Source organism: Capsicum annuum, chromosome 4, assembly GCF_002878395.1.
Source record: "Capsicum annuum cultivar UCD-10X-F1 chromosome 4, UCD10Xv1.1, whole genome shotgun sequence".
Lineage (NCBI taxonomy): Eukaryota > Viridiplantae > Streptophyta > Magnoliopsida > Solanales > Solanaceae > Capsicum > Capsicum annuum.
The window spans coordinates 2,170,225-2,182,876 of record NC_061114.1 but is presented as its reverse complement, the minus strand read 5'-3'; the positions used below and the strand labels follow the sequence as shown (position 1 = coordinate 2,182,876).

Here is a 12,652-nt window from a genome sequence, read left to right as displayed (position 1 = left end):
ATAAAACCTTTGTCTAGGAGGTCTGCAAGCTGTTCCTTTAACTCCTTTAGTTCTGCGGGAGCCATTCTATATGGCGAAATAGAAATAGAACGAGTGTCTGGAAACACATCAATACCAAAATTTATCTCCCTATCAGGGGGTATCCCTGGGAGATCTTCGGAAAAGACTTCTAGGAATTCATTCACTACAGGGACTGACTGCAGAGGAAGGTTTCCAACTTTTGAATATTTACTCGGATTAGATGATACATACAACCTTTGGAAATAAGCTTTCGGGCTCTAAGATAAGAGATAAAGTGACCTTTAGGTTCCACAGAACTCCCAGCCCAAACAACTGGTGTCTCATTCGGGAAAGAAAATGTGACCTTTCGGGTTCTGCAATCAAGGGTGGCATAACACGAATGGAGCCAGTCCATCCCAAGGATGGCATCAAAATCTATCATATCAAGTTCTATAAGGTCTGGCACAGTTTCCATAGTATGAATAGACATGACACAATTTCTATATACCCTTCTAGCAACAACAGAATCACCTATTGGAGTAGAAACAGAAAAGGGTTCTACAATAACTTCGGGCTCAAACCCAAAACCAACAGCCACATAAGGGGTCACATAAGATAAAGTAGACTCGGGATCAAGCAATACATAAACATCACAAGAAAATATTTGTAACATACCAGTGACAACATCTGGTGAAGCTTCCACCTCTTGGCGGTTAGTCAAAGAATATAACCAGTTGCGACCGCTTTCGACAGCTGAAGGGGCACCCTTAGGGAAAGGGGTTGTGGAGGCGGCTTGGGACTTAACCCCCCTCCCCTCCTCCCCCCCTCATTTACTCCAACAGATGGACAATCTCTTTGAAGGTGACCCACTTTGCCACAAGTATAGTAGTTTCTCCCCTCAAACCAGCACTTTCTTAGATGATTCCTTCCGCAAACCTCATACTGCGGACGAGTACAATGTTGCTGGGCTACACTGCCCTAAAAATGTGTACCTAGAGCTTTGGACCCATGAGGAGTCTGAAAACTCTGAGTTTGTCTGTCTGTCGGTGGTCTGGTTGCTGGGGTGCTGGCTGCTGAAAGTGCATTATTCCAAAACGTCTTCTTCTTCGACCACTTAATACCCCATTTACCACTCTGCGGCTGACTCTGGTGCTGGTCCGCAGATCTAGCTCTCTTAGCCTGCTATCTTTCTCTCTAGATTTAGCAATCTTTTTCTTCTTCTCTTCCACTTGATGTATATGAGCAGTCAGTCGACCAAAGTCTAACTCCTTATTCAACATAGCCCCCTGGAACTCAAGTACCAGGTTATCAGCAAGGCCAGATGCAAATTTCCTCAATCGTACCCTCATATTACTAGTCAACTATGGTGCATAGCAGGCCAGTTTATTAAACTTCAAAGTGTACTCCTGGACACTCATACTGCCCTGCTTCAGATTCATAAACTCTTCCGCTTTGGCCTCCCTCAACTCCAGAGGAAAGAATCAATCAAGAAAGGCTTCCACAAATTCACCCTAAACTGTGGACTCAGCACTTTTACCTTTTTCATCTTCCCATTCGACATACCACTGACTCGCAACGTCTTTGAGCTGATAGGTTGCTAACTTCACCCCTTCAACCTCATCCACATACATCACCTTAAAGATCTTTTCCATCTCATCCACAAACTCCTGAGGATCTTCCTCCAGCTTGGTGCCAGTGAACTTAGGTGGGTTCATCTTCATAAAATATCTGACTCTAGTAGCCTCAAATGTAATAGATGCAGACCAAACATCATACAATCGTTGAGCTTGGTTGGCTACCAACTGTATCAGCATATGAATAGACCATCTGAATTCTGCATTTGAAATATCTCCTAGAGCAGTTGAGGGATGGTTTACATTAGTCGGCGGAGCCTGAGGTGGACTGGGTGGGACTAGAGGGACTCCCGGAGTAGGGATAAATTCTAGAGTGTGAGCCCTATTACGGGTCTGCATCCCATGGGTGGGACGGACCTCATCCGCCTGAGCATTCTGATTAACGATATGACGTGGAGGCATAACTGTGTTTCTAAAACACAAGTGATCATTGATTAGGGGACAGTTCAGACTCTGAAGCACGAACTAAATCACAAAGAAGGGAAATATTTCCTAAACACCTAGTAGCCTCCTGCTTATAAGTGTGGTGCGCTATACACCCAAAAACAAGACTCTACTCGACACGATTTTGCAGACACCCTAGGACCATGAACCGTGCTTTGATACAAAGTTTGTCATGACCCAAACCAGGGCCAGGCCGTGACGAGCATTTCAAACCATGGAGGCCCAAAACACCCCTATCTGTCTGGTAATCATGCACCTAATTCATATGATCAAAGTAATGCGGAAGAAACACAATATAACGGAAACATGGTCAAGAATCATATGAAAACAATAATGAGGAATAATGTCCCACAATCTAAATCAACATCTCAAAAATCATCTACAAAATCTCTACTACATGACTGAAATAAATAACTATCTGAAAACTGGAACAAGGCTCCCAGCAGACCCAAAACTAATATAAGATAAAAGGACTGCAGGACATAAGACCTTCCGAAACATAGAAGGCTCACCACTTGTCTCTGCAACTCTGTCTGAAAGATCTACTGGTTCTGTTGACCCCTAGACTGGGCTTCTGAACTTGAGAGGTGGATGCCCGAAGAAAATGACTTAGAAATCATATTGAAAGCAAGATATTAGCATTTGATTGAAAAACCCCATTTAAAAGTATGCATGTTCATAAAACTACACCCATGAGATTTTTGGATAACCCCACGTACCTCTATTTCCAAGGATAATAAATGCTTCTTGAAGCTTGCAGATTGGTGATTCCGAATATGTAGTTATCTTTGAAAACCTACGGTCAAATCTTGAACTATTTGGGTTTTTATTTTTAAAACCCTAAGGAGAATCTTGAGCACTTTTGATGAAAGAATATGTATTTTGGGATCCTTGGAACTAAATCTCGTGTTTTAGGGCTAAGTAAGGGTGGAAAAGGACCACTTTGTCCTCAACACGGAGTGTTTAAATCACTAGAATTCCTTACATAGGCGTCGCCCATCTCATTGCCTATTTTCACATAGGTGCCGCCTAGGCTATCGCCTGATATCACATAGGCGCCGCCTAGGCTATCGTCTATGCTTTCCAGTGGCCATGGGTGATTGGTTACGCGTCGCTTATCACTTTGAAAGGTTATAACTTCTTGCTCAGGTGTTGAATTTTAGCCAAATTGGTATCGTTGGAAAGCTAACTCGAATACCTATCATTTAACACATAGTAGGTTTCCTAATTCGACATATACACAGAGTTATGGTCGAAGAAAGCTGACACACTTTACAACGTCCACTCAAACTTAGTCGATCAAAATAGTTTCGACTCGTCCTTGAGTTGTAGGACCTCTATGGTCTAAATTGAAGCTTGAGTGGATTTCACATGCTACACGATAATTAACATGCCGTATTGGTATAGGATTTTATGGCTTCAGAATTAACAACGCATCGAAATCATGGTCTATATTGTAGTCCGAATTGCGGGGCGTTACCCCTTTCCTCCCAGGTTCGGAGGCACAGTCTTGCGGTTCAGATAATTAGTATATTCTTCAGACAGATTTGCAGAGTCGAGTGGTGAGCCTTCTATATTCTTGAAGGTCTGATGTCTGGCAGTTTATTTATCATTTAATAGTTTTGGGTCTACTGGGGTCCTTGTCCCAGTTTTCAGATAGTTGTTTGTTTTAGTCATTAGTAGAGATTTCGCAGACAGTTTTCGGATGTCGATAGATGTTGTGGGATGTTGTTTCCCCTTATTGATTTCATTAGATTTCATGACCATGTTTTCGTGATATTGTGTATCTTCCGCATTTCATTTTATCGCATGAATTATGTGCATGATTACCAGATAGATAGGGGTGTTTTGGGCCTTCATGATTCGGAATGCTCGTCACGGCCAGGGCCCCGATTCGGACCGTGCCATGTTTGGAGCCACCATATAGCAAGTTTTGTTCATGTTCACTATTTGGCCAGAGATGTGTTCATAGAATAAGATCTAGAGAGTTGCCTTTACCTAGAAAAATAATAGTATAATTAAGTGAGTGATGATAGTGAATGGAATTATTCATCATTATATAAGGTAATTCACTAGACAAAACTTGACTATCTTGAAAGGCTCTCATTGCCTGGGATAAATCCAGTAGTGCCAAATGGATTAAACTTGATTAATATTAAGAAGACATTATAGTATAAGTTAGTAAACTGACATTACTTTTCACCGCACAACTCTAGAGAATATGAAAGCAAGACTATTTACAAAGAATTAAGCACACAAAAAATAAAGAAAGACTTGGTTGACTTGCCAAGTCTTTGGCTAATTAGAGGAATTTTGCCACCATATTTATAATTCTGATTGGGATGTAAAAGACTTGGTTGATTTGGTGGTATTAGTATTGATATAAATATTTAATTTAAAACTTTATCTATATAAATTCATCTTTTTTATTTCATGAGACTCCTTCCCCACAAAATTAACTTTTTCATTCAATAGTTATAGTAGCGAAACACATTTTTTTTTATCGTACTACTTGATTCTTGTTTTAGTTTGACTCGTTGAAGAAGACTCTTGAAATTTGATTGATTATGTGAGATAGTGCCGACAAGAGCTCAATCAACCATGTACTGATTCTATATTTCTTTTTCCATTTATATTGTTATGAATAAAGTCTTAAGAAGGATGTGAATATTGTATTTTTCCTTCTCTGTTTTATTTTTTCTATCTATTACGCTTCTTTAATTTAATTTTCTTTGAATTTCTATAGAAAGTCTCTATTTTTATTTGGGCTCAAATTAGTTATTTGTGACTTTATTTAAAATTTGCCAACTACTAATTAAAGTTCACAATTTACAATTCATTGCTTAAAATTAAAAATTAATTTTAAACATAAAATATACCCCGAATTATTTCTTCTTGTCATATTAAAATACACCCCGAATTATTGCTTCTTGTCATACTTATATAGATTTATTTGTAATTGTTGCCTTTTATTATTCATTGCACACCTATTTTAATAGAAATTTAATTATTTTAACAAATCTATAAAAATAGTTGCATATTTTCCTCGGATCTCTAGTGGTTGCAGTATATTTCCCCGACGGCCTCTTCCGTACTCCCCGGTATTGCATCTCCCCGGTATTGCATCTCCTCCGCAACCCCCTTCACTTTCTCCTCCGCTTTCACAACTCCTACACTCCCTTTCACCGCCCTTGCTGCCGCCTTTGCAACTCCTCCATTCACATTCTGTACCCTTGTCGCCCCCTTCCTACTTTTTTGCCTCTTTGGTGCTGCTTTCACAAGTAATAAGGATGAGAGAAAGCATAGGGGAAGAGCAGTGAGAGGGGAGGCAAACAAAACCACTGTCAAGTGAGGGAGAGTTTGACTTGACTGATGTAATTGGGGGGCCACATGTAATGTGACATTATTATTATATTTTATTTTGAGTGTCTGCATGAATATATGTCAATTTTTCATTTTCTATTGCCACGTGCACATTTCACCAAAAGAAACAAAGAAAAGGTTAATAAATGGGAAATGCTATTTTTAATATGGATTTAATGGTTTATTATTTTGTGTTCTTTAACAGTGTTCATGTGTGTGTTTTTGAGATTGCAGACATTCTTCATTGCCCATTATGTTGACTCACTATGTGTTGGACTCAAAATTGAGACGGCGTCATGCGAAAACTTAAAGTTTGCAAATCATGAGATGATAAATCAGACGGCAAAAAAAAACTAAACTAAAAACATAATATTATTAATATGTTTTGGTCAAGAAACCTACATATTGAAAATTTAATATCGAAAAACATTAAATTTATTGGGAGAAATCTCCCCGTAAACAAAGGCTCTTTAAAGACTACATTGTGGATGCTTCTATATTATGGTATAAGAAGGGGGTCATTCTATTTATAGAGTTCCAAAACCTTTCCTCATAGAAAGAGGTTTGCGAAATATGGAAAATTTTTATATTTTTCTTTTAGGAAAAGTAAAATTAATTATGGTATTACTTTTATTTTCCTTAAAACATAATTTTGGTAAGAAAATCAAAGCAAAAACCCTAACAAATTTCCTCTTTTTGACATTATTTTCTTCACTTGATCTGTCTTCTTCACATCACAGGCATGAACTTCGTTCTTGATATAATCTTCATAATTGTTGCTTGCCATAGTTAAAAATAAAGTTTAAAAATTATTTTAAAAATATCTTATTTTTATTTTTAAAGATGCAGCAGCACAAATGTTGAAAATATGTTTTAAACTACTTCTCCACATGTAGCTAGACAAAGATCTTCATCATCATCAAATTGATTGCAACTTTGATCTTAACATGTCCTCAATCTGAACCACCGGATCATTGAACCATAAACTTTGATAGCACTTGTTGGGATCGAAATCAAGAGGGCGTCCTGCGTAAGCTTAATGTTTGCAATCCATGAGATGATAAATCAACGCAAAAGAAAACTAAATTAAAAACATAATATTATTGATATGTTTTGGTCAAGAGATCTACATATTAAAAATCTAATATAAAAAAATATTCAATTTATTGGGAGAAATCTCCCCATAAACTGAATTCTTTAAAGACTACATTATGGATGTTACTGTGTTGTTAAGGTATAAGAAGGGTTTCTATTTATAGAGTTCTAAAACCTTTCATATTACAAAGAGGTTTACCGAATATGAAAAAGTTTTATCTTTTCCTTTCAGGAAAATTAAAAGGTATTATGGTATTACTTTTATTTTTCTTATAAGAAAAGTAAACTTAATTTTGATAAGAAAATCAGGGCAAAAAATCTAACACTATGCTTATCATCTGACAATGGGCAGTTAGTTAAATAAGCTTTTGATATTATCTGACAATGGGCAGTTATTTAAATAAGCTTTTGATATTATATTGCTTTTGCAGTACAGGTGACAAACTTCGTGGAAGACTCCTTTTTGAGTCTTCTTTCTTGATCTGCCACTTAAACAAATTAAAGTTACTTTTTTTTTTGTTTCTTTAGTTGTATTATTAGTCTTCAAATGACTAAAATAATGAATAAAGGAAAGCTGTTCCTTCTTTCCTTAAAATATGTATGTACGGAAAATTCTCATAAAAGAGATTTTTGTAGATTTTAAAATCAGAAAGAGAAAGAGACCTCTTTCCTATTTAAAGTCTCAAAACCACATCATTACAATCCATATCCACATTCTTACCAATATATGCAATTATGGAGAAACTTGTTCCTTTCACCTGTTTTCTCTTGATGCTTCAGTACTTTGTTAGAAGTAGCTCAGCCATGACCCAATTTAATATCTCCACTGATCAATTAGCTCTTCTTTCCCTGAAATCTCAAATCCTGTCAGACCCCTTTCACTTCTTTGATGAAAGTTGGTCTCCAGCTACGTCGGTTTGCCATTGGGATGAAGTCACTTGTGGCTCTCGTCACCAAACAGTGAGATTCTTGAATCTTTCCAACATGGATCTTATGGGTGTAATACCCCGTGAAATAGGGAACCTTACATTTCTTGTTTCTCTTGACTTGGGAAGCAACAATTTCCATGGAAATTTGCCTCAAGAAATGGCACAGTTGCACCGGCTTAAGTTTCTTGATCTAAGTGTCAACAACTTTGGCGGGGAGGTTCCTTCATGGTTTGGATTTTTACACCAACTTCAAGTTCTAAATCTTAGGAATAATAGTTTCACTGGGTCCATCCCTTCTTCATTTTCTAATATATCCACACTAGGTACTTTGAATCTGAATTTCAATTCCATAGAGGGTCAGATACCAAAAGTGATTGGAAACCTTAGAGAATTAAACTTGAGGGGTAATAATCTCTTAGGCTTTATTCCTCTGTCACTCTTGAATGCCTCATGGTTGGAGACTTTAGATTTATCTTTTAATTCACTTCAAGGAAACATCCAGAAGGAATTGGCAATCTTCACAACATGAACTGGTTGTCCATACAATATAATCAACTTACGGGTTCTATACCATTCACAATTTTCAATATTTCTAGGATCGAAATCGTTTCATTTACTGGCAATAGCTTATCAGGAAGTCTTCCCAATGGTTTATGCTATGGTCTCCAAATACTCAAAGGGCTTTATCTGTCTTATAACATGCTTCACGGTCGTATGCCTACAAGCTTGTCAAATTGTTCACAACTTCAAGTATTGTCTTTATCAAAAAATGAGTTTGATGGACCAATACATGGTGAAATTGGAAGATTGAGTAACTTGCAGCGATTGTATCTCGGATATAACCAATTCACAGGTATGTTTTTATCTTAGTGGATTCTCACCACGGAAGATTGACAACTTAAACAAGATGCAATTCTTATATCTTAGCAAAAATAGATTGAACCAACTTTTTGAACTCACTAGTAATCCACTATATATGTTTCCAGGTGAAATACCCAAAGAGATAAGCAATCTCATTGAGTTGGAGCTACTTAGTCTTAGCAATAATAGATTTAGTGGTTCAATCCCAATGGAGATCTTCAACATATCAGGGCTGAAACTGATTTCTCTTTCAGACAACAATCTATCAGGAAACCTCCCCCCAAACATGTGTTCTATCTTACCCAACATTGAAGAGCTTTATATGAACAACTTAACCAATCTTGTTGGGACTATTCCTTATTCCATTTCCAATTGTTCAAAACTTACTCATCTAGAGCTTTCTATCAACCAACTCACTGGCTTGATTCCCAATTCTCTTAGATATTTGACTCATCTACAGTTACTAAATATAGGGGGAAACAATTTGACTAGCGACTCATCATTAAGCTTCCTGACTTCCTTAACCAATTGTAAAAATTTAACATTTCTTGATATATCTTCCAACCCTCTAAATGATATGATTCCGGCCTCCACAGGCAACCTTTCCACCTCCCTTAGAAATTTTTATGCCAACAATGGCAAAATCAAAGGGCGAATTCCAAATGAAGTTGGGAACTTAAGCATCTTATTCGACCTTGATCTTTCTGGAAATAACTTGGTCGGATCGATTCCAACATCAATTGGCAACTTGAGAGACCTTCAGCGGTTCAACTTGAATAGCAACAAATTGACAGGATTTATTGGAGATCATATATGTAAATTGCAGCATTTGGGTGATATTTACTCGGGTCGAAATCAATTATCAGGATCTCTTCCTTATTGTTTAGGGAATATTACTTCCCTTAGGGAGATACATCTCGGTTCCAACAAATTGAGTTCTAATATACCACCAAGCTTAGGGAACCTTCATGACCTAGTGGTTCTTGACTTTTCCTCAAACAACATGGTAGGCTCATTACCTCCAGAAATTGGAAATCTAAAGGCCGTAACAAAGATGGATCTGTCGATGAATCATTTCTCAAATGAAATTCCTAGAGAAATTGGAGGCTTGCAAAATTTAGCGTACCTTTCTTTGAGACACAACAAGTTGGAAGGAGCTATACCTGACTCAATGAGCAACATGGTAGGTTTGGAATTCCTAGACCTTTCTCACAATAATTTATCGGGAATCATTCCCATGTCTTTGGAGAAACCTCAATACCTCAAGTATTTCAATGTTTCACACAACCAATTGTACGGTGAAATACCCTCGAGGGGTCCTTTCAAGAACCTCTCGGGTCAGTTTTTCATCTATAATGAAGCATTGTGTGGTTCTTCAAGATTTAGTGTCCCATCATGCCCCACTTCATCAAAGCTCAGATCAAATAGAAAAAAATTGCTAGTACTTATTCTTTTGCTCGCAACTGCAGTTGTATTTGTTCCTATGACCTTTGTTTTCCTATGGATAAGGTATAGAAGAGGTAAAAGTGCTCATCAACAAGCTAATTCATTGTCTACCGAAGCAAGTGAAAGGATTTCATACTATGAACTTCTCCGAGCAACTAATGCGCTTAGTGAGAGTAATCTGATTGGTTCTGGAGGTTTTAGCTCTGTTTACAAAGGCATTCTCAGAAGTGGAACTGTCATTGCAGTTAAAGTGTTCAACCTGCAACTGGATGCGGCATTCAAGAGTTTTGATACGGAATGTGAAGTTTTGCGTAGCCTTCGCCATAGGAATATCGTAAAAGTCATTACTAGTTGTTCCAATCATGATTTCAAGGCTTTAGTTCTTGATTATATGCCTAATGGGAATCTTGAAAAGTATTTGTATTCACACAACTACTTCCTCGACATCAAGCAGAGACTAAGCATAATGATAGATGTGGCATGTGCTTTGGAATATCTTCACCATGGGTGCTCGTTGCCTGTGATTCACTGTGACGTTAAGCCTAGTAACGTCTTGCTGGATGAAGATATGGTTGCCCACCTAAGCGACTTTGGCATTTCAAAACTGCTTGGTGAAGATCAGGGTGATTTATACACTAAAACCTTAGCAACATTAGGTTATATTGCTCCAGGTACATCTCTTAGTTTTGCTGATTACTCCTTTCCTTTTTTCCTACCAAGAAAGTTTATTGTATCTTTAAATGAATTGTTTGACTGTAGAGTATGGACTGAATGGACTAGTGTCAGCAAAGTGCGACGTCTATAGTTATGGGGTCATGTTGCTGGAAACGTTTACTAGGAGAAAGCCCAATGATTTTGAGGGAGATCTTAGCTTGAAGCAATGGGTGAGTTTTTCACTTCCAGATGCTGTAATGGACGTCGTAGATGCCAACTTGGTAACCCAAATGGGTAGTCGCTTACAAATGAAACTAGATGCTGTGGCATCAATCATGATAGTAGCATTGGATTGTTGTGCTGAAAATCCGGCAAGAAGGACTAACATGAGCGATGTTGTAGGAACGCTACGGAAGATCAATGTTCAACTTCTTGCATGTTGAACAATGTTGCAAATTTTTATAGTGGTTCGCTTTTATCTTTTAGCACTTGATTTGGGCATGATTCTGTTTTCAACAGTTCTAGCTGGTTGCAATAAATCTGACTGTTGCAGCCTTATGACAGAATACTTAAAAAATACACTACTTTAGAAGGTTCAAACACGCACACATCGACATTTTTGAAGAGTCCGAGCAACATAGACATTCAGTCTATTGCAAGTATCTTATGGAAACAAGAAGTTTTGCTTAGCTGAAATTCCCCTTTTACAAATTCCATCCCCCTTTAGTTTCCTCAACAATATACTGTGCTATTAGTTCTTTTGTCCAACTTACATTTGTTGAAAATGGGATTAGTTTTGAGTATTATATGCTTTCATCCAGAGGCAGATCTAGGGAGAGTCCACCTTTGTGTATACGGAAAAAGGGATCATACTCATTCTGAACAACATCCACCTTTCTTATCAGCAGATAAATCATCTTTTCCGATGTTAATTGTCTGTCCTCTTGGTATAGATGCAGGATCATCTCCTATATCAAGAGCTTTACGACTAACCACTTGATAAATCTGAGTGAGTACTTCTGTGAAGGAGTTTTCTACATTGAGTGCCTCAAGTGCAGATGTTTCCATGAAGAAAGTGTTCTCTCTTTCTGCAAAACCACTTGATTCGCCCGTGGGGAAAGCTCTGAGGTGGCGAAGATCCGCCTTATTCCCCACGAGCATTAAAACGATGTTTTGGTCTGTGTGGTCTCTCAATTCTTTGAGCCATCTTGCTACATTCTCAAATGTAACATGGCGTGTTATGTCGTAAACCAGTAAGGCACCCACTGTTCCGCGATAATGTCTACTAGTGATGGCTCGATACCTTTTTATGAGACATGAAAAACGATCAGATATAATTCAGGGAGAGGCACGGATATTGTAAAATTAGTGGACACAGTGATCATCTAACTAGAAATTTATTAAGAGAACGAAGAATCGTAGCATAAGGTCAACATAAGCACTTCTTTCGTAGCATATATTTCACCATCGAATTCTTTCAACATACAAATTTGGCATCATACGTAAGTATGCCCTTTAACTTGACTTCAGCTCGCATCTATGTCCTCCAACTTTGGATGTGCACAAGTAGACACTTAAATTTGTCTTAAATTGAACAAGTAGGCATACACATCCTATGTGGCATCTATGTGGCAATTTGTATGAGATTGCCATGTAGATGCGACGTAATTGTCACATATGATGTGTATTTCTACTTGTTCAACTGTATACAAGTTTAAGTACCTACCTGCGAACACCAAAATATGGCCAAACATTATATATGTGTGTGTGCGCACATTAATAACAATTACATATCAACTTAAATTTCTAGATCCATCACGATTTAATAATAGAATAAAGGAAAAGGAATTGGCACCTTTCTTGACCAGCAGTGTCCCAAACTTGAACTTTGACAATTTTGTCATCAACATGAATAGTTCTTGTACCAAATTCAACACCAATTGTAGAACGTGAAAGCAAATTTTCTTCTTAGCTTGCTGAAAGTTGGTAATATGGAGAAATATTTTTAAAACCATCCAATAGGAAACCGTCTAACTGTTTTTTTTTTCCAAGCCAACTAAACAATAATTATTGATTTATTGTTTAATAGTGGTAACAGCCGCCCCAAAAAGAAAAAATGTTATCATAGCAAAAATCACCCCCTTCAAGAAATCAAGACAAAAAAGATATTTAATTTACTAAATTACCCCAATTTAGTAAATTTCTCTTGAAAATTGGACACTGTTA

The 12,652-nt window shown here is 37.5% G+C and overlaps 2 protein-coding genes across 2 annotated transcripts; one reads left to right on the top strand and one right to left on the bottom strand.

Moving 5' to 3' along the window:
• The first annotated feature begins 7,271 nt into the window (after positions 1 to 7,271).
• Positions 7,272 to 11,452, top strand: LOC107868421 (probable LRR receptor-like serine/threonine-protein kinase At3g47570). The gene is made up of 4 exons (XM_047411428.1): positions 7,272 to 7,693; positions 7,957 to 8,318; positions 8,452 to 10,443; positions 10,532 to 11,452. The coding sequence occupies exons 1-4, from the start codon at positions 7,272 to 7,274 to the stop codon at positions 10,867 to 10,869; spliced, it is 3,114 nt and encodes a 1,037-aa protein (XP_047267384.1). The 3' UTR covers positions 10,870 to 11,452.
• Positions 11,300 to 11,764, bottom strand: LOC107869338 (ras-related protein Rab11B-like; the record flags this gene model as incomplete). The annotated part of the gene is made up of 1 exon (XM_047411427.1): positions 11,300 to 11,764. A coding segment is annotated over one exon (465 nt), but the record flags the coding sequence as incomplete, so codon positions are not given.
• Positions 11,765 to 12,652: the final 888 nt, after the last annotated feature.